Source organism: Leptosomus discolor, chromosome 1 (assembly GCF_034619465.1).
Source record: "Leptosomus discolor isolate bLepDis1 chromosome 1, bLepDis1.hap2, whole genome shotgun sequence".
Lineage (NCBI taxonomy): Eukaryota > Metazoa > Chordata > Aves > Leptosomiformes > Leptosomidae > Leptosomus > Leptosomus discolor.
Window position 1 is genome coordinate 166,721,192 of NC_141391.1, and position 25,238 is coordinate 166,746,429.

At 39.6% G+C, this 25,238-nt stretch overlaps 1 protein-coding gene across 15 annotated transcripts in view; it reads left to right on the plus strand.

Moving 5' to 3' along the window:
- ANKS1B (ankyrin repeat and sterile alpha motif domain containing 1B) overlaps positions 1–25,238 on the plus strand; it is a 452,709-nt gene that overhangs the window by 270,950 nt on the left and 156,521 nt on the right. For all 15 annotated transcript variants that reach the window (XM_086470676.1, XM_086470670.1, XM_086470683.1 and 12 more), the window contains one exon: positions 12,255–12,353. In XM_086470676.1, coding sequence (XP_086326802.1) covers positions 12,255–12,353 — 99 coding nt within the window. The remainder of the gene's footprint in view (positions 1–12,254; positions 12,354–25,238) is intronic.

The following is a 25,238-nucleotide window of genomic DNA, read 5'->3' on the forward strand; positions in this document are numbered from 1 at the left end:
TTGGGAAGAATAATCAGCCCCTCAGACAATAGCAGAACAAGTTTAGCTTTATATGGAGGATTCTTGAAACCAAATACTATTTGCTAGGCAGGATGTTTAGGTCAAAGGGCTATATCAAGATGCTAGGACTGTCTGCATGAGACCAGTATGTGACACTAAGTTTCACAGCTAGTACTCGCTTTGGCTAGAGACAAGTTACATAGTTCAGTTTCTGAGAACAGACTTCTTCAAGTGGATGGATTTTTTTCTTATTTTCATTGGTAATAAAATATTATGCCTGCCATTATATATGCAAGTAATTTATGGATTGGTATAAAAATGTCATAGTATGTGAGTATTTGTAACTTCTAACTCCTCAGTTATGGGGAGAAACCAAAAAAAACTATGGTAGTCTACTGCTTTTGTGTTGTATCTGAGATAAATAATATATGAATGTTTGCAAAAGAGTGATATGTGTAAATAAAGCAAAGAATGTGAACAGAAAGGTCATAGTATTAGAACTGTATCTGAATACAATATGTGGATTGGGAATAAGTTGCACAGGGAGAAGAAACAGATATGAAGGGAGGAAGGGAACAGAAAGTAGACAGTTTACTATCTGGCTCACACAGCCAGAAATCTGATTTTGTATTTGTTTCTTTATTTACTGAATGTGTTTGTTATTTTCACATTTCAGAATTATAAATGTTATTGTTCGATGGCAAGATACTTAATAATTGTGGGCAAACTATTTTGATGTCTGTGGTGACTAAAATTTTATATGAGATCCAGTCAATAGCTATACAGGATTTTTTATAGGTTCTGGTTTACAGTTGCTGTTTTTTGGTGACACAGCTAGACCATGCTACATGAAATGCTACTATTTAATATTAAAAAGGTGTTGTCATAAATTGACAAAAAAATACTAAGAAATGCAGTGATCAGTGAATCACTCCAGACTGTATTTCTTATGTATCAGTGGCTACTCAGTTGATTTCCAAAAAGGAACCTTTAATTTTTAGAAAAAAATAACATAAATGATACGTCTTTCCCTCATTCGTTGGACTCGTCAAGTTATACCTTGTTCAAGGGATCAGTAAAGGACAGAGAGTGAAATATCCCCTTTATGAATAGCAGGGATGTTATCCAGAGGGACCTTGACAGCCTTGAGAAGTGGGCTCATGAACCTCATGAAATTCAACAAGGCCAAGTACAAGGTCCTGCACCTGGGTCGAGGCAATCCCAAATATCAGTACAGACTGATAGAGAGAGCAGCCTTGCAGAGAAGGACTTGGGGATCCTAATGGCCCAGAAAGCCAATTGTACTCTCAGCTGCATCAAAAGTGTGGCCAGCAGGTTGAAGAAGATGATTCTTTCCTTCTACTGTGCTCTAGTGAGACGCACGTGGAGTGCTGCATTCAGCTCTGGGGTCCCCAGGACAAGGAAGACATGGACCTGCTGAGGGGGTCCAGAGAAGGGCCACAAAAATTATCAGAGGGCTGGAACACCTCTCGCAGGAGGAAAGGCTGAGTGAGTTGGGTTTTTCAACCTGGAGAAAAGAAAGCTGCAAGGAGACCTTATTGTGGCCTTACAGTATATAAATGGGATTTATAGGAAAGTCGAGAGAGACTTTTTACCAAGGCCCTTAGTGACAGAACAAAGGGCAATGGTTTTAAACTGAAAGAGGGTAGATTCAGGTTGGAACTAAGGAAGAACTTTTTTTACAACGAGGGTGGCGGGGCACTGGAACAGGTTGCCCAGGGATGCCCCATCTCTGGAAGTGTTCAAGATCAGGTTAGGTGGGGTTTTGAGCAACATGAAAGATGCCTATGGCAGGGGTGTTGGACTTGACAATCTTTGAAGATCCATTCTGACCTGAACCATTCTGTGAGTCTGACTCTGTGATTCTAAGTATACTTTATTCCATGCATTCTACAAATTTGGGCCTGTCATCACAATATAGTTTTGAAGAGATGGCTCTTATTTTGATTCTTGTGGAATGTATCATCCCGAAGTTAATTTGTAAGAAGGGTAGTCCAAGGCTTCTGCCATCTCTGCAACACGTAAAAAGAAATAAGCTTTGCAGTGCAGGGATGATTTCTGCAATGTAGAAAAGGGATGGTAAATCAGCTTCCTCTAAATGCTAAGGAGCAGCCAAGTCTTATATATCCGTTGAAATCTGTGATGGATTTGTATTTAGCAAAATCAAGTCTTCTGCACATATCCAGCACTGAGCCTCTTGTCTAGCTAAATGCCCATATGCTTAACTTTAAATTAGCCCAAAGATGAGAGTGAAAAAAACATATATATATAAGACAAATTATTTATATATTTTGATTTTCTGTGCAGTTTTGTCCACTGGCAGAGACACTGAACTAATGAGTAAGAGAGACCTTTGATCTCACCTAGTATGGTCATACTGATGATTCTTGAGAACTAATAGCCTCAATTCAGGTTCTCTAACATGTTCCTGAGGAGCAATGTCTGCTTGGGGCTGAACATAGGCTTCTTGATGCAAACCAGTCATTCTTGAAGTCACTACAGGTGAAGCGAAATGCATCCTACTATGATGCTGTAGTCCACACATGACATGCGGGATGACCAGTGGAACGATAATTAATCCTCGTTTATGAGAACAGGGAAATGCATCTCCCAAATAGTTACTGGAGAACAATAGCACCATGTAGTGACATAAAGCGCATGGGATCACATCGCAGCGATCTGCTGGTTGCCGTGGTGACGGGAGTGGGCCCGCAAAGCCAGCCGCCCGGCTGCTGCATTGGAAGGGATAAGAAAAACACAGCCCACTTCCCATGCAAAATGAATTACAAGAACAAGCAAAGGAAGAAATTGTCAACCCTTAATCAAATGTTCTCTTATTTTTAGAAAGGGTTTGAAGAAAATGGAGGCCATCTCTGCTTACCTCTTGGGCTTCAGGAACCTGGCTAGTAGTATCTCTGCACATACCATGGAAATAAATCATAACGTTTTGTGTAAGAAAACTCACATGTAACAGAAATCTCATCTATGTGCAGTGGGAAATGACAATGCTTTATTCAATCCTGTTCTTCCTTTTGCCTGCCTTCACAGGCAAAAGCTCTATGAATACATTAAAATGGGTCTCAGCATAACGACTGTGTTTAGCAGGAAAGCCTAACTGCGTATTTTCCCCGCACCCTTGTAATTTTCACCTCGAGAAAGTTAGTATATTCCAATTCCTTATTAGCTTACAAGCTCTCTCACCTTTTACCCTTGCTTCACCACTACAGACCAGAAGCAGCATGGTGGAACATGAAATGCATTTAAACGTAGCAAATCAGTGACGCTGATAGAAAGCACCATTCATTTCCAGTATTTCTCATTTTGGGGAGCTAATTCATATATTATTATATTTAATAATATTAAAACAGCAAGTTCAGTTGACCTAACAGCCTCCAGTTACAAGCAGCTAGGTCCTGAAAATGTTTTGGGCACCAGAAAGTTAGGCAGTGCCTTCATTTTGCAGCACACAGAGTGGACTCCAAACAGCCAGGTGAGTCCTCCAAGACCGTATTAAAAATGCAATTAGCTACGGCAATGGTGGGCTTCACCATGCTTGACTCCAGTTTCTGTCTATGGCAGCAGGATCCCTACAATTGAATTAGGCATATAAGACCCTGCAAGACAATTAAGAAAGTGGTTTGCAGTGCTAAGCAGGGAAAGCCAGTAAGATTCTTCAAAGCAGGAATTATACCTGAAAGTTTTGCCTCACTTTGCAGCCCTGCCTTAGGCACTATCTGGAGGCTGGATTTCCTGTGCCGCTCCCTGGATCTTGACATCCAAGTTGTTCCTTTGGATGGGGAAAGCTGGCTCACTGTTTTCTTTCAAATTACAGTATGCACCAGAAGCATGAGTCTGTAGCTCAGAAGTTAGGATACTAGGTTGAAAGAAATAGAAAGTCCTGAATTTTTAGCTTTTTCTCTGCTTTTTATATTTGGCAGTCACTGGATGTAAACCAGAAACATTTCTAGCAACACCACAAGAAGACTGATTTACCACAGCCAGCTGTCACTGCTCTATAGGATAATATTCCTTTCTGTCTTACTAACTAAACTTCACAGCAATTTAGTTTCAGCAGGACCAGTGAACGGTTCCTCCTCAATCCCAGAGTACCCTTTCCTATCAGTTGTTGCATAGCTTGCTGTCTTTTTAGGAGATCCGAGTTTGAGCAAGACCCATGAATCTGATCTCCAGACTTCTGCGTGAATCCTCTAATGGCTGGGCTGTACTATGAGAAAGAAAGATAAAGCCATTCTTCTGCATTCCGTCACATTTTTAAGAAAGAGCAGCTGCCAATTCATGCCATGCTCCTGTGTTTCTGCCTTGGGCATGCTCTGAGACTTCCTACCAGATGAAGCTCTGATGACATCTAGGAGGGGGGCCTGCTTCCTAAACTCACTCGAAGGTCTGATGTGGTTTCCGCGCTTCTCTGTCTACTCAGAACGGAGAGCTCAAACACCAGGCAGCCCAAAGGTAAAGCTGCTGGTGTGAACAGGGTTCGGCTGCAGGCAGGAAATGGACAAGTGCTTCTGAGACCTCAGTCATAACTTTAGGGAATACGTGTGTGAAGGCTTCAGTATTTTCTTGAGCATGTGTTTTCCTTTCTGCTATTTCACAGACCCTTTCTGTGAATAAACTATTTTTAAGACATGGATCCTGCCCAGAATTTTACAGTCAGTCTTTGACTCCTCATTTTGTACTCCCCAGGCTGATTTAGGTGGCTCACATTTTAAACAACATGACTAGGGCTGATAAAATGTGAGGAAGCAAATACTTCTGTGAGACATTCTGGGAAGTGAATGGACCTTTTACGCTTATTACAAAAACACCAGTGTTAGCTCCAAGGTTAAACAGGACTCCATGTTACATGCAGAGCAGGTATTCGGCATTTTTGTTATGTCTGAAAATATCATGTTTGCTCCTTCCTGCACTCCTAAAACTTACACACTCATTGGAGAAAGGAATATTTTTCTGAGAGTTTAGAAGTCTGTTAATTAGCTCACAGTAATATTGATTTTAAAGTGGGTCCTTTGAGAAATTTAGCATCTAAGCTAACTAGCATTTATCTCAAGTAATCTGAATAATGGTACAATATAGACTCTCTGGAATTTTCATTACTCAAGTGAAATTGTCTTCACAATATACATTCAAGACATTAAGATGTAATTTAGGTAAGTATTAATAATTATTTTATTGAATTGTTATGACTAAATAGGCAGACATAGTTGGGTCAACAGCATTAGTAATTAAGTGGGCCAAGTGCGACATCAGAGGTAATTTTTTTCAATTGCCACCTTATCTGTGCAGCTAATTTGCATGTGACAATTGTGTTGGTTGTAATGAATCAGTGCTACAAGGAAGAGGGGATAAAAATAGCAGAAATTCTTCCTACAAGGATCCTTGTCCTAGCTATCAGTGTTGTTTAATTATCACTATAGTTTAATTATCACTATAGTTTAATTAACTATTACTGTTGTGTGAAAGGTCTGTGACTATATGCCTATTTGAACACCCATACTTGAAAAGCTTTTGATGGCACTGGTTACTTGAGGTTCACTTCTGGAAGAGCGGAATGTGAACCAGAGAGAGATCTTTAAAACTTAGGTAGAGTGGGACTCGGGTCTGTTGGGACTCCTTTTTAAACTGACCCTACTTACATCACCTTCTATATTTACGTGTAGCTTGTATATTAGGGCTCTGAATTGCTATCACTCCACTCTTATCTGGAGTGAAATGGCCTTTTTTAGTTAGCATTTCAATAGTAGTTTGTTATTACTTCCTGATGAAATGACATTAACATGGAAAACTTTCTTACAGTTTTCTCTTTGGTTTTGTGGGGTTTTTCGGTACTAAGAAAGTCATAAATGTAAAGACTGACAGTAGAGCAAGGTGAGGATTGAGAATAAATATTGGTAGTTTAAAAGCAAAATAATTTTGGAAGAACATTATCAAATTATTATTTTGCGATGTGCTCAGTCCTTTCTTCCTAGCATATTTTATAATCAATCTTTTTCCCCCAAGGCAAAATTTCATGCATCTGCTGGGGATTTTTCTAACATAGTCTCTTCGGGTTTGTAGGTGAAATAGCAATTTCTGCAGTATCTCTAGGACTCTGATAAATCTTTCTGACCTGAAAATACAAGTTACACATTTCACTCAGTAATCGTTCTTACAGATCTTGTTTTCTTGTCAACATTAGCAATGCTAGTGAGAGGCAACATTTTCACTCATACTGAAGCTTGATTAATTCTGGTCAGTTGCCAGTTCTTGTTTGGAAATGAAACATGTGACATATTAGCTGAAATTTTTGCGCTAATAAGAGGCAGTGTTCATTATTGAAAGCTACATTCCTCTAGTCATTTCTTGCAAGTCTCTAAGAAATAAACTCTTTTACTTTGTGGAAAAGCTATGTTGTGGTGAAAATTTAGAAACTTTCTGGCATATGATTTAGACAATAAAAAAGAAAATTCCTGGTTATTCAATGCATCCTTAACCACATTTTAAGATGTCTCTAATTCGTTCTCAGCCAAAGGACAGTTTAGACGTTAACTATTTCAAGGGGATGCAGTTTGGAAGGATATTAGGACTAGGTGGGTGAGAAGCAAAGGAATTCAGACTGAGGGGGCTGGTTTAAGTGAGCTGTTGAGGATGTGCTTCATTACAGTCCATGTTCCCATTGATACCAGATGCCTGCTCCCTTCCTTCTCAGTTATGCATTTGAGGTGGAAGGGGTAAGAAAGAATAGAGCTTTTTGGTACTGTTGGTCTCAGTTTTCTATCTCTGACTTCAGTCTCCAAGCATGTATAGTGGAAGAACATTCCCATCTGCTCCTGCCCTGCTCCCATCTCTCTTATCTGAGTGGCAGGAATGATGGTGTTCTCAGATACTCCAGCTAAGTGTACCACCTTCCATATTTTCTTTTTCCCTTTCTGTGCCAGGTCATATTTCCAGCAGCCCTGTAAACTCAAGTATGAGGCCTGTTACCCCAACTCCATTCAGATCCCCCCACCTGTGCTCGTGCAGTGTCAAGTCCCAGTCAGCCAGGGTGAGATTCGGTGCAATACAGAGATATGGGCAAGGCACTTTGAACACCCACCAGGCCTTGTCTGTGATATGCATATACCATGATCCTACCCATCGCTGCGTGTTAGGTGCTACCTGTTCCAGCTTTTCAGAGCCCCTACTGATCTCACTATGTTGGTGCAGCAGATTACTACATGGGTGGCTGGGAGAGGGCGAAGGAGAGCAAAAAGTTCTCCCCGTGCAATGAGAGTGATGCGAGCATCAGTGCTGCCTCATCAACACTGTGATCACCTCAGAAGTCACCCTTCCCTTACCCACACCAACCCTGCTCTTGGGCAAACCAGTTTTCAGTACACCAGAAGCATAAAAAAGTTACTGGAAGTTGTTGCCACCTCCAGTAGCGTTTGGTATCTCCAGCTGAACTTGGTCTCAATAATGGCTGCACAGCAAACAAATTCAACTCAACCTGGTGCATAAGAGCTCTTACACAGCTTTAGCCACCAGATTTACTACTTTTCCTCCTCTAGCTGACAGCTGAGCATAGAAAAAGCTGGTTTAGTTGGCATTGCCAGCCTATAGCAGGAATTCTCCCAAATCTTCTGTTTCTTACATAACAATCTTTTCTTTTGTAAGGGAGAAAAAAGCCTTAGATGCAAAATTAATTTTTTTCTCTCTTTTTTTTTTTTTCAGTCACTTTTTACTCCATTTACATAAAGTGATGCATATGTGTTTACCTCCCCATGGAGATTTTTCCCCCAGAACTTTGCAACGAAAATCTATGAAACCTCTCTCCAACCTTTATCAGGTTTTCAATCTATCAGCCAAAGTGAAGAACAATAATAAGACCAGAAACCATATGCAGGTGGTTTGTTCACACAACCCGTCTCTTCCAACTTCAGTGGTTGACTTTTCAGATAAGTCTAGTGATATTTCTGGTTTAAAGCTTCTGTACCATTTTGCTTAGGTGACAGAACCAGACATTAGCATTTTTCACCATAGGTTTCCAGCACAGAAAATATATGAAGAAAGATTGAAAACATAGGTATAAAAAGGGGTCAATGAGAAACATACAGTCATGCCTGCCATCCTAATATGTTCTTCTAATCACCATATTTTAATATCAACAGGGACAAATCTTCAAAGTGCTTTTGTTCCTGCAGGATGCAGAATGCATATTGGTCTTTTTTCTTTTTTTTTTAAGTATCTTGAAATCAAGTTTGTGAATCTTTTGCTTTGGTTGGATTTTAGAGGTTCTTTGATCTGGTTAATGTATTAAAGTTAGGCTATTTTTAATAGAGAGAGCAAATTTTTGCTATAAATCTGACATATTCCAGATTAAATTGTTTTCTAAAGATACTTACATACATTTGGAATCTGGTATAAAAGTCTTATGTAGCATTTTTGGGAAAGAACTTTAGATGGAGAGTGCCAGAGGTGATTTTGCATGGAACAATCCAAGCAAATGCCAGTAAAATCTTAATCTTATGGTGTACCATTATGTATTTTGTTCTGAACTTATTTATAGGAACTATCTCAAATTTTGGCAAAATTTCTAGATTTTTAAAATTGTGTTGTTTTTCATATGCCTCCAGTCTCCCACATGCGGAATCGTTTTTCCTTCCTTCTTGAGCCCAACTGTTCTGTGAAACTACTGCTTTCTTACTCAGGAGATTGGCTTCCTATATGTGCTTACAGGGAAAAAGACTATATTCCTGGGAGTTGTGCAGAACTGCAAATCCCGGGGGGGAGTCAGCTGCAGTCTCTCCTAACTGGAACTTCAGAAGGAAGATCTTTCTAGATCATAAGTAAGAATATCTCTTATGTGTTAACCAGACAGGAATTTCAACAGTGTAAGCTGAAGTGAATGTGATATGAATCTGTCCTAGTATAAGCGATTTTGATATATTCTTATTTCTTTAATTCTGAGAAGTAAGTTTTCCTTCTGACTAACTTTTCCTATAGACTTAAGAAACAATATCACAAAGCCTCTTATCTTTTTCTTACATAATGAAAGCATAATAACCCCAGTAGAGATTGCTGTCCCATATTTCCTGTTATAAGAACCTGTTTTGTATATAAGCATATCAAAGATAAATCTTTGGACTCAAATTCTCTAGGTGTCTACTAGAATAATTTCTTTTTGGTGAATGTTTCAGCCAATAGACCTCAGCTATTTTTAAGGCTGAAATAACACGAAAAGACACTCTTACATTCATATTCATTTTAATTACATTTACCATGTAATCTCTGTAAAGTTAATTGGGGTTAAATTTGGCCCAGCTTATAATAGATGTGTGCATGGTAGCTAGGAGCAGGGAGAGAATTTCTCCTCGTGTCTCTGATCTGCTGCAGAAGGAAATTAGGTTTTCCTCACTCTCAACATAGGAGCCTATGGAAGGAGACTGGAGGAGCGCAAGAAGAGTAATCAGGTAAAAAATGAATCAGTGACTGGGATGAACAGGATAATAGGAACACACGCCAGGGAGACAGGAATACAGGTGACTGTTTCTCTTCACAGGTATGTCTGCAAAGCAGACAGCAGCTTTCTACTACTATCAGTTTACTTCTCTATGTTAATCAATAGTGGATTATCCTGCGTATCTAAAGTTTCCTGGTTTGCTCTTGTACAAGGATGAAGAACTGGTTTAGCTTCATGGCAGGGGACAATGAAGCGTGTTTTGCTGGAGAGATGAGTGTATAATACTGTTGACACTGACAGTGACACACAGCAAAGGCTCCAAAACGTGAGCACGTTGAAAGACTAGTTTGTTGTCTTCTTAGACTGGGGACAAGAAGGCAAAATGAATTTCAGGCTTTCCTGAGTTTAAATATTTGATTCCATAACCTTGACATACTTTAAGAAATCTATAATACTAACTGCAAAGAAACAAAATATATGACTAATACGTAAGGAAAAAACAATAGTAAGGAATTAATAAAACAATACTTTCTCTGCTATGCAGCAACTATGTGCAATTAGACAGGCTTTTTCCTGTGCCTAAGGGTTAGTTGAATTGGGTTTTAAACATTGCAATATTTGAAGCTGGATGCCAAGGTTACTGACAACAATAAACAGTGTGTGGTAGCTCAGTGATGAGTACACCATGATTGTGCATAAACATCATGCAGCAATGAAAGATGAAATCTGAATAACAGTGAAATGAAGTGAAAGCAATAGGTGTAATCAAAATAGCTGCATTTATTAAAATGAATGAAAATGTATAGCCTTTGTTTTGGACTGGATCCCCAGTTGGCTCAGTTTTCTTAAATCCATTTATGCTGGCTATTTCCCGCAGTTGGAGAATCCAGCCCAAAATGCAAGGTTTTATTCCCCAGTTTTTCCTGTAATTTTACAGCCTCCTTTAGGTTATTTCAAGGAGAAAGGAAGAAAGGGGAAATTATATTTTGTATGTGTTTACTAGGGAGATGAAGGGGCTATTAACCCCACCTCATCACTATCACTGTTTGCACAGCCTGTGCTGCATGCACTCTTACACCGTATGATCTACTTAAACCAGCACAATTGCACAGCTTCTCCCTTCAGAGCAGGTCTCTACCTGCCCCTGTTCTGAATGCTGCACACAAGTTCATTCGGGATATCGTCTGCAGACTTGTAGTCTTAAATCATACCACTTACTGTGAAATATAATTTTTAATGTAATAGTTGTGCAAAGTTTCCATGATAGCCTTAAAAAGACATCCCCTAGATTTTACAGGATACTCCACAGAGTAGCACTTGAGAGTCCTCCAGAGTACATCTGCAAACTACTCAGTCCTGAAAAGATTTAGCAGCTGAACAGGGTGAAGTATTGCATATTCCAGTGTGCTTTTTGAAAGAAAGCTAAGTTACTGTGGGACAGGAGATTTGATATTCAGAAAGAATTCATATCCTTTATCTTAATAAAGGCAGCAAATTCTTTAAGCACGTTCTGCATCTTTGCATCTTTGATGCAGCAAAGTATTTAAGCATGTTCTGTTATGTGCCTATTAGCTTTTCATTTTGCTGCTGCTTAAGATCTCCACTGAGCCAGAAGGAGCAACCCAAATGGAAAGGTGGAGATGATATTTTCGTGGATTTGCTCGCATAAAGCCTATTTTATGATGATGTTCAACAAGTACGAATAATAAGAATTCTTGCTTCTAACAAATTAGTTTCATGAGACTCCAACAGGGGTAAGAGTTCCAGACAGATCATCTGTTTTTAGCAGGTTTTATTTGCAACTGTGATAGAAGCTTTTTAAAAATAAAGTAAATTTTAAAAAAGCAGAGTTTTTGTCTGAAATAAGGCAGGCTAAAAAAAGGAATACAAGATTGCCAGTCTACTTTGAACCGTCTTGATTTGATCCTTGGCTGCAATTCCCTTTTTGAGCTACTGTTATGCCTCCTGTGAATCCAAATAGTCACTGCCAGCTAGTCGAGTACCTTAACCTTCAAATGCTGAACTTACTCTCTAGGTGGTGTCAGACTCCTGTTTGTGTAGCTGTAGGTCCTCTCCTACTGCTAGCAACTCCTAAGAATAGAGTTGAATTGTGGAGGCTTATTTTATGAACTTTTGTGGGCAATTATTTTGTATATTGTTTGAGCAGGTGTTCTTTTTCAGCTGTTTGCATGTTAGGAATTATTTGGCCTGCCCACAAGCAGGGAGACAAGAGCAGTGACAGGTAAAGTTAGGATTGCACTGGCACAGTTAAATTTAGGGGGTTGAGGACTGTATGGGGTTTGTTGATACCACTTCCTTTCTTCACCATTTTACTAACAAGAAACTAAATGATTTTATCCTCATCAACTCTGCTCGTCTTATTCTGTGTTAAGTATTTTACAGAAAATTCCAGAAAAATTAACATCATTTATAACTGGGTGAGGTAGGAGAGGAAATGAAATGATGAAGAGTTTCTGAACATTTCTGTAGTCATGTCCTTGGTTCCAGTCAAATGAAAGAAAGTTCACATCTGGTATTTGGCTTGAGTGAGAGCTACAATTTCTCCACTGGCAGTGCTGACAGCAGTATAATAATTGTCCAAGAGCTCAAGCGCCTTCCACCATATTTTGTCATCATGAAAATGAATGCAATCATCAGTAATTTATGATTCTCATCAGATACTGTATGTTAAGCAAAGTGTTTTCTTTTAAACACAACAGAAGGGCTTGTTTCAGGCTATTGAAGGCATCTGTTATTTTTTCATTTTTATTCCACCTTTTTTTTCCATTTTTAGGGAAGCAATGTAATGGAGGACCAGGATCTCTTGGAAATAGGAATCCTTAACTCTGGACACAGACAGAGAATACTCCAAGCAATCCAGCTTCTCCCAAAGGTATAGTTTCTGTTATCATCCAAGTGAGGGAACTAACACCTTCAGCTTTCATGTTATTTAAAACACTTTTTTGAAAGGAGATAAACATAACTCTACTAATTTTGTGGACATATTTTTTTGCATATGCAAATGTGGCATAAAGTAATGTCATTGCATTGGACTCACTTTGTATAGATGTAATTGACAAACAAAGCAAAAGAGAATAAAATCTGTAATTTGAAGTGACGGCTGTTTAGAATTTATTGTAATTATTTTTGGCTTTTCAATCTGTTTATAGACTGTCATTACATATGCATAAATAAGGCTGTCAATGAATCCCAGATGTTTGTCTTTACATAGCAGTTGTCCTGGAAATCCTATGCCCCTTATATGAGTATTCTTAAAAGCCTTGGGTGAAACATTGTTTTCCTAATACCTGCCTTTCATGTAAGATACAGAGACTTCCTGCAAGCTTAATGTTTGATTTGCTGCTGTGTACATGAATTTTTCTTCTCAGCCGTGGACAGAATAACTTGCAGTCATTTTTTCAATCATTTTTGCTGCTAGCTGATTCAAGCTATAGATTTTAAAATCAGTGATAGAAAGGGATTGTTCTTATATTTTGCATACCAGAATGTATCAGTGGAGGCTTCTACTAGCATTCCAAACAAGAGATCTAGTGAGAATAGCATGAAAACTTACTATTTGATTTTGAAAAGCTGTATAAGGAGAACAAATGAGGAGAAGTAGACACCAGTAAGGCTCAGAAGGCTGCCACGTGTGATGCTGATACTTAGTGCAAGATACTAGGGCAGGAATAAAACCTAGTGTAAAGTGCATGGAGTGTTCTAGGAGAAGCATGTGTAGAATAATTGAGGTAAATAGAGATTAGTCTGCTTGCAGTTTGAAAATATTGGAGAATGAAAAGAGTTATTAAAGGACTTTTCAGTCTAGAGCATGAGGCTGACATTGCTGGAAGAGGCTTTTCAATGCATCAAAGCGTACTGAATGGATCACTTGTAAAAGAGAACAAGAGTTTCTTTTGTATAGGAAAAAATTAGAAGTTGTGAACAATTTCCGTATCTGGATGTGTTAGTTAATCCATATATGCTACAATATGAGTCTGTGCACTGAAACATCAAAGATCATTCAAAACAATAATATTCCACATACCATAATAGACAAGTGAGAGTGAGATAAATGGTACAAGTAGTAGGGTATATAAAAGTACCATTTGATGATTTACAATAGATATTTAAGGCATAACTGTGAATTTATGATTTTTTCAGCAACGCTATGCTTCAAACTAATTTTTTTAATCTTAATCCCTGCTCTTAGATGATGAAATATTTCTGGGTTTCATACTTCTTAGAGAGATCAGTTTTCTTGTATCCTTGTTTAAATTTTTCAAAAATAATGAATGGATTGTTAATATATCATCATTTTAGTGCTATCTGCACTCAGTAAAAGGTGTTTATGAAAACATTGTTAATAATGTGCTTTTGGAGAGTATACTAATGCTGAGATGAGATTCTGTCATAAAACTCCAACTGAGGTCTTTTTAAAATGTGCTTAATGTGAGAAAGAAAAGAATCAAGGTCTAGAGATACACTTGAAACTAGTTGAAAATAAGATGGTTGTGCCATTACTTGGAAGAATCAACAACTTCTGAACCAAAGGTAATTAAGTAACACAGAACAGCTTGAAGCATGGGCTGAATAACTGTGAGGCAGTCTTTAACAGCTTTCCTGTTAGGCTGGAAAAAACAATTCTTAAGGATTATGTTTCTAACCTGTCTTGGATGCAAGAATGTTACACCAAAACAAAGGCAGCTGAAAGCTGAAGCTGTGCATCATATCTCTTCACTGAAATGACTCAGCAGCACAAGAGAGCCTACATAGTAAAAATACATAATTTCCTATTCAAAACTGAGTTCTTCTGGTGGGTTGACCCTGGCTGGATGTCAGGTGCCCACCAAATCTGCTCTGTCACTTCCCTCCTCAGCTGGACAGGGGAGAGAAAACATAACAAAAGGCTCATGGGTTGAAATAAGGACAAGGAGATCACTCAGTGATTACCATCACGGGCAAAACTGACTCGACTTGAGGAAATTAATTTAATTTATTACCAATCAAATCAGAGAAGGGTAATGAGAAATAAACTAAAATCTTAAAAAAAACCTTCCCCCGACCCCTCCCTTCTTCCTAGGCTTAAAATTATTCCTGGGCTTATTTCCCCCAACCCCTCCCTTCTTCGCCGATTTAACTTATTTCTCTTCCTTCTCCCCTCAAGCAGCACAGGGGAACAGGGAATGATGGTTATGGTCAGTTCATCACACATTGTTTCTGCCACTCCTTCCTCCTCAAGGGGAGGAATCCTCACAGTCTTCCCCTGCTGCCATGTGGGGTCCCTCTCACAGAAGACTTCTCCAGTGTGAGTCCTTCCCACGGACTACAGTTCTTCATGGACTGCTCCAGCGTGGGTCCCTTCCATGGGGCCACAAGTCCTGCCAGCAAACCTGCTCCAGTGTGGGCTCCTCTGTGTCCATGGGTCCTCAGGTCCTGGCAGGAGCCTTCTCCAGCAGGTCCTCCATGGGATGCAGGCAGACATCTACTCCACTGTGGACCTCCATGGGCTGTAGGAAGACAACCTGCCTTACCATGGTCTTTCACCACGGGCTGCAGGGGAATCGCTGCTGCAGTGACTGGAGCACCTCCTCCCTCTCCTTCTTCACTGATCTTGGTGTCTGCAGAGTTGTTTCTCTGACATTTTATCAATCTTCTCTCTGGCTGCTGTTGTGCAGCAGTTTTCTTCACCTTCTTAAATATCTTATTACAGAGGTGCAACCACTGTTGCTGATGGGCTCGGCCTCGGCCAGTGGCAGGTCCATCTTGAAGCCATCTGGCATTGGCTCTATCAGATACAGGGGAAGCTTCTAGCAGCTTCTCACAGAAGCCACAACTGTAGTCCCTCCACTACTAAAACCTTGCCACACAAACCCATTACCCACAGCTGTCAAAATAGTTACGGGGCTCAAAAATTTGTATCATGGTAAATTTCATCTAATGTAACCCACCCTTGCTGTGTTCAAAACAGCTTACTGAAAATCTAAAAAACTTTCACATCCTGCAAGGAACCATGAAACATAATGGTATATCTATTTGTTTGTTGATAAGTTCAGCTCTGTCATCATGCATTCAAAATAGTGCATACCATCTAAATATTTTAAGATCTCAAACCATAATTGGAGTCTCACTAATCTGAATCTCATTAGATAAAAATTCTTTTAGTTTGTTTGTTTTGAAGATGTATCTCTTTTCTGTTCCTCATTTAATTTAAATCTTGATGACTGCTTGTGTTTTAGTACTTAATAACATTGCTGATGATGTTATTTTTAGTTTTACTATTAATGTTTCCTGTCTTGTGATACTTCTTAACTCAGATTTTGAAGTAGAAATTAAGTGCTCTAAAAAACATCTATGGAACAACACTTCCTTAGAGACGTATACTCAGGCAGTATTGAATAAGCTTACAGGGTAAAAATCAAGCAACAAATCTATTGTCAAGGTTTTAAAATACTCTTTTTTTAAGCTGTTTTTGTTATTCTCATCAATATTCATCTCTGCGGCCTGAAAATGTAACAGGCATTTAGTGGCTGAAAAGAAAGACTGTCTTTTTTCACTCATAATTGCTGGCTGCCTAAAGAGTGATGAATTTCTATATTTCAAACACCAGTAGCCTGTTTAGGAACCACTTTCTAGAGTTGAAGTAGTTTTAAATAGGAAACCCCTCCACATATCTGTCCAAATATAGAGTATTTAATCATTGTAGTTGCTTATGCAGTGTTTAACTAGTAAAAAAAAGTTATGCTTACCAAGATTTCTCAAAATATTTTTCCTTGATGATTCTTTATTTGAGGAGAACATTTCATAAGAGGGTAAACTGGTATGTTTGTAAGAGATAGGCAGAGTTGAAATCTTTCAGTTAGATTTCTGCTTTGCAAAATACCCTTTATTTTTGTTGGATTAGAGCTGGTAGCCCAAATTCTCATCTTGCACTAATGTAATTTAAGTATTCAAGTTTCACATTAATATTAACTAGAGCACTTTATTGCTTATTATTATTAGATAAGGTTAAGACACTCCAGTAGAAATATCATTTGTAAAGTTAATTCTTGAAATGGAAATATTTTATACCTTACATCAGTCTTAGAGCAAATTTCATAGCAGAGTTCAATATTGCATTTAAGATTTTTTTTGTGTGTGTGAAAAGAATGAAATCAATAAATGTTTGAGAAGTATTTTATGTTTTATTAAAAAGAAGTTCAGACACTTCGAGAGGTAGGGACAATGTCTAAAAAGATACTGAAGTTGCAAGTATGAGGACTTGAGAAAAACATTAGTACTGAGAAAAGAATTGTGTGCAGGATATACTTAATTGACTAAGAAAATAGTAGCCATCATGACATAAAATTTTAGCTACTCTTAAGTGACATAGGAAACCTAAGAGCATTGTCAAGTTATTTTGGCATCCAAAACTATGTGCAAGGGACTTCTCAATGGGTTTCTCAAAAGCAAAAATGTTTTTGAAAATAAGAATTATGCCATCTTATCTGAGAACTTAGATAAGAAAAAGGATTGTTTTGTGTGGGATGCTCAGTGTATGATTCCTTCTTCCAGCGCATAATGGGAACACATTCTCTCGTTTGACAGATGGAAGATGTCAGCTGAAAGCAGCTTTTCCTGGCTTCAGAGCTATTCTTAAAGTATGCAGCTTGTTCCTTCCTGCACGGAGAGGTCTCAGCACAAAGCAAGTTTGGGACTCTTGTAGCAGTGGTGTGCAGCCAGACAGCCTCTTTTCTGGGTGCCTTGCAGAACCAGACAAGAAGTAGGATACGAGCAGACTGAGCACATGCTCTCTGTCAGTGTTATATGAGCAGTAAAGCTGTGCTTCCAAAAAGTGCTGGATCTATTACTCGTATGTAACACTCTTGTGCAAGCACAGTAAGTCTGGCATTTAGGAAAACAGAACTACTGTGCATGGGCACGTTAGCTATGCTGTGTATGTAACAGAGAAAAACCACATCGTATGTTTGCTATTGCTATATTGCTAATGGCTTAGACATCCCAGAGCTTAGCAAGCTGGTTTGAATCCTGGTGTTTAATTCTCTCCCATTTAGCACAGCTAAAAGGTAGATCATTCCAACTTCCATTCCTGAAGACAGTGTCCAAACTACGAGATGCTGCAAAGTGGTATCATAATATTTATGACCCTTTCTCATTGTGACTCCTTGGTTCTGATCTGCTGGACATGAAGATGAAAAGCAGGATTCAAAAGAAGTGCTTTCTACCCTGCTGTTTTTCTTCCTTCTAATGCCTCTGGGAATTACTTTTCTGGTTTGGAAGGATGCCACTCACCTGCTCATTACACTGCTTGTAAGACCTTTAACCATAAGGACAGAAAAAAGTGTTAGAATCCAGCATAACACATGAATTTTTCAACTCTGAAACACATATGTGTAGTCTACATTATTTTAGTAACGCAGCACAATAGGAATGGATCGGTAAAACAAGACAGTTAGATACATCCATGCTATAGTTCAGGGTGTTTACTTCAGACTAGCTTTAGACTGGTCCCATAGACCAGATGTCCCCCCCATGCACGTGCTTAAAAACTGTCTGACAAAAGCAGTCTTACAAATATTTTCCTTCTTAATTGAGTCTATCAGTGAGCCACTCTAGACGTGACATGCTGTCATTTATCTGTATCATGTAGATAACAGTAGCAAGTCACTGGTCCTGCCACTGTTGCCCGTATAGTAAGTCTTATTTCTCTTCCTGCTTCTTTTGTACTTTCTTATTTGTGCTTGACTCTGCAGTGCCTATTGGCTGCTCTAAGAACAGCCAGCAGGCAAGGAAATGTGCTATGTGAGAGGAAGCACTATTCTCTTTCTGTGGCCACTAGACTAGGATGACAATCTGAATGAGCTGACTTAGACTTTCTGCACATCCTTTTGTCCTAGAAAGTAGACATGGACAATTGCTTTCTAGGAGTCTTTGCTGGTGTGGCTGTTCTGCCCCAGGCCTTCACCCATCATGTATTCTTGAGCTCTGTAAGGGCCACTGGTGGGATCCACATTCCCATCTGCAACCTGTCCACAGGCATCTATAAACTACAAAGGCTACCACTCAGTTGTCCCACACCTTTACTCATTGAGGCATATTTATGAACACACTTTCAGGTCGTCAGAAGGACTTCTGATACCTATACAGTCCATAATTCCAGCACTGGATTCAGAGGGAACACTAGTATCTTCTCTACAGGCAGCAATAGTATTAGCACCTCATGGGAAATGCTGTGCAGCCTCTGCATCACCAGGTCATGAGGCCGTACACACCCAGGAATAGAGTAAGTACACAGTCTAACTGTAACTCTATCAGATGCTGTGTGAAAGTTCACCATCTGCCTGCAAGATAGCAGGCTGCATGACAGACTGGACACAAACATTTCCAATGTTTCCCAAACCAGAGGTCTGGGCTGAGTCCTGCACAGCCACTGCAAGGACACAGTTAAGTCTTTTTTAACTTTTTAACAGACTGAAATAGCGAAGACCGTGTTTCTTCAACACCCATAAGCACTGCCCTCTGTTCTCTTTGAATCTTCTCAGAGCATCAAAGATGGCACTTGTCTCCAGGCCTCTGCACCCTCCCAGATGAAGGGAAGACCAACCAGAAGTGACTGGTGTAAGACAAGGAAAATGTGATTAACACTGAATATCTTTTACAGTGTTTCAAATGTAATGGGAAGATTACAAAGAAATGAATCTGTTTCCTTGCGTCATTGAATTTCTGTCCCCACTCCCACCTGCACACAAAGGGACTGGAGATGTCTTTATGGCCTCTGGGGCTTACTTGCTCACCCATTCACTCCTCAGTGGCACTGGCTTGATAGATATGTTTATTCTGTCTAGTGGTGTGTGGCTGTTAACTTTTGTCTCCGGTGCCATCTGGAAACTATGCAGGATATTTCACTATTAAAAAATTCCAATTGGAGCTGCTAGAAGATGGTTGGTGAGGTGAGGGGAATGAAAGGCTAACAAGGCCTACGTAAGTGACTGCCGTGACTTGGGGAGGGAGGAGCAGTAAGACTTCAAGAGAGCTAGAGAGTCAGGGCTGACTAGGTCACAGGGTACTTTGCTACGTTCCCTCTCACCAAGAAACCCTTCTCTATGTCTTCCTCCCCTTCCTCCAGTGAGATAAGAACTTTTGTCCCATCCTCTCCGACTTTTCATCTATCAAGAGAAATAATGCATCTCCCCTGTCCCTATGCCTTTGATTGAAACAGTCCATTCAGAGAATGACTCTCCCTTTTCAGTCTTATGATGGTCTGATAATACATTGTATTCAAGGCACTGAGCCCCAGAGGATCCCCAGGTGGACCTCTTCAGTCTCATAAATGATCTCTGCCTGCACAGTATGCCATAGCCAAGTTCTCTATAGCTCTCTCACATGCAGAGGTTCAAAGCTCTCCAAGAGCGAGGCACCAAGTGTCCTCCGGAGGTGCCATGAACAGCCAATGGCTCATAGTCACTGCTGCCCAGCCGAGCCCCAGAGAACACACTTGCTAGGAAGACATCCAGCAATAGACAAAAACTAAAAATCGTAGTGAGTAATGACAAACATTTTCCTGAAGGCTGGCACAGCCCACTGTGGACTAGCAAAGACAGAAACTGGACAATGTGGCCTAATGAAACAGGCAGAAGCAGCACTTTCAGTTGTGGGAAGAACAGAAGATGTTCCAGCAGTCAGCACAGTCCATTGCAACTCGAGCACCTAGAAAGGGTCTGCAAGAATGAGATACATAGGAGTGCCTATCCATGGAAGCAGGATTTGTTCCTCAGAATTGACCCTGCCTCCTTCTTCATCTGTCTCTGGTTGCTTCTGCACCTGACCCATCAGTCACTGGACAGAAGCATAGTTAGACACCTCTGGACTACTCACAGCAGTCACGAAGTCAGCAGCCTCCTGATACTGACATCAGGTTATCCTGCTATTAGGAAGGTTTCAGCTTTCTTACAGGACAGGTTGATGAACAGCATTGTTTCCTTGGGGCTCTAGTTAGCACCCTGTGGGATCTTCTGTGAAGCTGAAGAGATTGACAGGGTTTTTGAACATCACAAAAAATAGCATTAGTGGATAATGATAAAATTGCTATAGAAGCAAAAAGAAATTCAGCAGATTTCTGAGCCAGAAAACAGAAAGTGAGACAATTAAACCAGAAAAAAAGTATCAAGGAAGGAAAGATTCTAGTCATGAAGAGTTAAGGGCAGTTGACAGCAAATACAAAGGTATACCTCCACCATTCATTCGGTCCATGTGCACATGTGTGTTCTCTCCCATTGAAGCACTTGGTGGTAAGGTTGTCAACCACTTGGTTCAGATCTTTGTGTCCCTATTAGGGGTTGAAATGTGTTTGGTGTATGACTGGTGTTGACCATCTGGTTTACTTTCTTCCGAACAGAAAGCTGAATAATGCATACCCAGACTATTCTGCAAAGCAAACCAATACAAAGTAGAGACAATCATCAGATTACATTTAAATCTATGTCACCAAACCATAGTACTGTTGGGACAAAAAGATTACCACTAGTTCAACCCTCAAGTGGTATAAAAAACTAAAGGTGCAGTTGATAGTATGTTATCTAAGTAAAACAGGCAGAGCTACTCAGGATCCAGCAAATGGTGAAAGTTTGACTTTGGAGATGTCAGTCTTTGCTAATATCCAGTTTTCAAAAGTACACCTGTGAAGCTCTAGCTATATGCACTGAATATTCACAGGTCTGCTTTTAGAAATTATACTCATAGAAACTCATGAGATCAAAGGCCATAGCTTCCACTTAGTGCACAAATTCCAGATTTGGGTCTTCTTAAGGTTACATTGTATCCAATGGAAAAGTCATGAACTGTTGCGTGCATCACCCTCAGTAACACTGAATGAGACATGTTCTTCCCTTGTCCCAGACATTGTGTCTGATGAAGAACTAGGGGGTCTTTTCAGTCTTCTGGATGTGGATCTGTTTAAATTTTTCCAGTAACAAAAAAAAAAAAAGTGTATGTGCATCTATTTTCCTTTAAATTCAGAGGACAGATTTCAACTGCAAAAACCATAGAAAGGGTGCCTATTGCAATGCTGGCAATCTTAGGTAAGAAACTCCTAACTCAGTTTGTGGTATTCTGGACTTGCCATTAGGGCAGGATCCTGAATCAGGCAGCACTGTGAAGTGAATGTGCCTGTACCGTCTTTTTACAGTAAGCTCCGCAAGAAGACAGAAGGCTTTTGATTAGTGGAAAGAAAAGTCAAACATTGATAGAACACAAGCTTGAACAGTTAACTTTGTAAATATGTGACAAGGTAGACAGAATAGAAAAACAAAGGGTTTATATACAGTTCTTCCTCACCCGCTGTGTCTTTGCAGGTGCTCATTTTCACTCACCACCTTTCTCAACAGCAGCAAATGCAAAGTCGTGTCAGGTCCTTAGGGAGTTACACCTGTCCCCCATGAGAGTTGCCTCTCTGCCCCTGACTGCAGGCTCAATTTCTGCACAGGTTCTGCAGGCACCAGCTCCACATGGCGCCCCTATCCCAGCCAAGCCTTGTGGTCTTCAGAAGTGTCACTCTCCTGAGCCTTTTCTTTCACTGCTCCAGAGAAGGAATTATTTCCTCTTCCAACAATATGAGTCCAACTGATCATGCTTGTAAAGTACATGATATATAACAGACAACTCAAAAAGACAGGAGAAAAAGAACTGATACACCCCCTTCTCCCCATTACAATCACCCAGACTTACTAAGATTGGTAGTTGGTAGTTTCATACAAGTTCCCAGAAGTGCTGCTTAAATCTCTCAAATAGGCCAGCAGTTTAAAAGAAAGCATTATGTGCTTGCTAGAAAGATCTTGCTTGCAAACCAACACAAGCATAAATTCGCTGTAATCATAGCTATCATTTAAAAAGCTGTGAAAGTCAAGTCATCTCTTTCTCCTTATATGGCGGATAAAAAGTTTGATTTTAATACAAACAGTATTGAGATCCACTGGATAGTGATATTACCTGTGGAGAAAATAGCATTAGTTCCCCATCTGTCTGAGAAGATCAGAGAAAACTGGTAATAATCCATGTTACTGAATTCACCTTGATGCTTCTGATGCATATGTGATTACTCTGAAGCTCCGTTTGTGTTTATTTGTCTACCTTTCAGTGACAAAATCTCAAGTACCTGGTATCCTAACGTAAAATACTATCTATGTATAGCAGCAATGCACCCGTAAAAAGATTCATGTATAGACAGTCTTTTGTAAAGGATTTCTCAACCCATTAGGATGCTACTTGACATTACTATTTTATAAAGAGAAACAGCTCTTTCTGGCTTCTGCTTTCTATTAATTTCAAAGGAAACGATACTAGAGATAGATCAATAGGACCTAGGAGAGAAATCTCCTATGGTTTATGTCTTCTTCCATGCTTCTTACGTATTGTATTTCCTTAAACATTTCTTTTTCTCTAAATCCTATGGGCTTCATTCCAACCTTTTCCATAGTCGGCATGCTAAAATCATCCACAGTGAAACAGCTAACATCAATACTGTTCTTTAAAGATAACAACTGAATGAACTAGTAGCAGTGTCTGCAGGAGAACAATACTGCCCCTATTTATGAGCAGTTAATATCTGAATGGTTGTATATCTCTAATCTTGAAGCTTAGAGATATTATTCTGCTCTGAGTCAAACAGCATGCACATAGCTGCTTAGATGTTTGACACCATGGATGCACATGTTGTAGCTGGTGCAAAATGATTGAAATATTATACATGGAAATATAGTCAGTAGGTAGGAAGGCTTTTTTTCTTTCCAAAAAAAAAATCCATCAGCCAATAATATCAACAAGGAAGCCTACAGGATGTAAATCATCTGTGAGAGGAGTCTTAAGATCATGGTGCAGTATAGAAAAAAAAACGCAAACAGTCCAAGAGCCATGACGTGTTAATGAGGACCGGGATAAGATGCGACTAAGCTGGAGCTCTAATAAAGTAAAGAGGCAGTGCTTCCAAACAGATATTTCGAAGTGGGTTTTTTTTAATCTAAAAACTCCATAACATTTTATATGAAAAGCAGATACTATTAACAATACTGTCACATCTAGATGACCGATCTGTCTCTTAATAAATAATTGAAAGGAAAACATTCAGACAGCTATAAGTGGCAGTTAATAAGCCAGTTGATGTTACTAATGGACAGAACAAAGCTTTCCATACAAGAGGATGGAGACTGAAGTTTATTTTTTTATATTAGACACATTTTAGAAAATCTGTTTTAGATAAGAGAGTTTCTTTGTTCATGACAACAAAATACTGGTTTTGTTCTGAAACTGCTAGCAAATATTCTAGTTCTGAGATTAATTTTCTGCAACAGGAGCAGCAGAAGAGGGCTGTCCCACCAGGGCGAGTGGGCTGGGAGCTGAAACGGGACAGTAGGACAGGCAGGGAGCACCACCACAAGGCACGTGGGGCAGGGACAATGGCAAAGACCATGAACAGACACATTCCAGGGCAAATCCACAGAGATGAGGACGATGCAAGATCGATTCAGGAGGGCGAGTCAGTGGGTGATGATCAGCAAGGTGCATGGCCAGGCACAGCTCATAGGCATAGCTCAGGCAAGTGTCAGGGACATGGACCTGAGCTCACATGCAGCTCCTGCAGAAGGTGGTGTGGCCCCAAACAGGCTTCTCACTGGTCTTTCTCACATGGGTCTGATCCAAGGCTACGCAGCTGCACTATCCCCGACGTGGCCTTGAACAAAGGCAGCCAAATCCCTGGGTCAGGGAGAGGGAAAATGCTTGCAGAGCCTGTTGCTGCCAGATAACAGGCCAGTGTATTTTCATGTAGGTTACTGAGTGACCCAATGACAACTTCATCTGTTGGCAACAAATCCAAAGAGTGATATTGTCACGTACATTTCAGTTGTTCTCAGCCTCTTGTTTATTGGGTTGATTGCCTGTGTTACCTTAGCTGCAGCCCCTTGCAACACACCATAGTAGAGTGATACAATTTTAACAACCCTTTTGATGGAGATTTCCAGTGGGAATTGAGCATTCAGAAACTTCCCATGCTGTGTTTGCTTTTCATAGAGATGATGGGTTGCCAAAACTATGGACCAGACTGCATGACTTTTCTCAATCAGCAGGTCAAAAAAAAAATTTATGTTAAAATGCAGATTTATTAAACATAGAGATCAAATAGTAATAAACAAAAGAAATAATTTGCATAATATGCCCCATCTGGATACATTGATAGTTGTTTTGAAGGTGCTTTGCTTTTCTTTGTTGGAGAAAGCAAATGAAAATACCTTGTATCTTTCAAGTCATGTGTTCCCTGTGGGCCCTGTACATCTTCTTCATGTCTTCTCTGTATTTGATTTTAATTCTTCAGTTTATCACATCTTTTCAAGTGTCAGTTGTTCAAGCATATCTTACTTCAAATCAGCTCTTGAAATAAGCTTCCTAGGAGTCAGAGCTCCCAGGGTCCTCCAATGTTTTTGCAGTCTGCTGGACAGACCACTGTCAAGTAAGTCAGAAGGACAAAGAAAGAATTTGCCATGGTTTTGATATCTAAGCATTTCATTCTAAATTAGAATGAAACTAAATTCCAAAACGTCATGTTCAACAACAAAACTGAACTCTTGCTTTCTAACATGACTCATTTGTTACAGAAGTGACCTGAAAGGCTGTTAATTATGTGATTTCTCTTATCTCTCTTTTATGATTTAAGATAATGATTTCATGTCATCATTTAAATATTTCCATTAATATTTTACATCCAACATCTGCCGCAAAAAACCAAAGAGTAAAC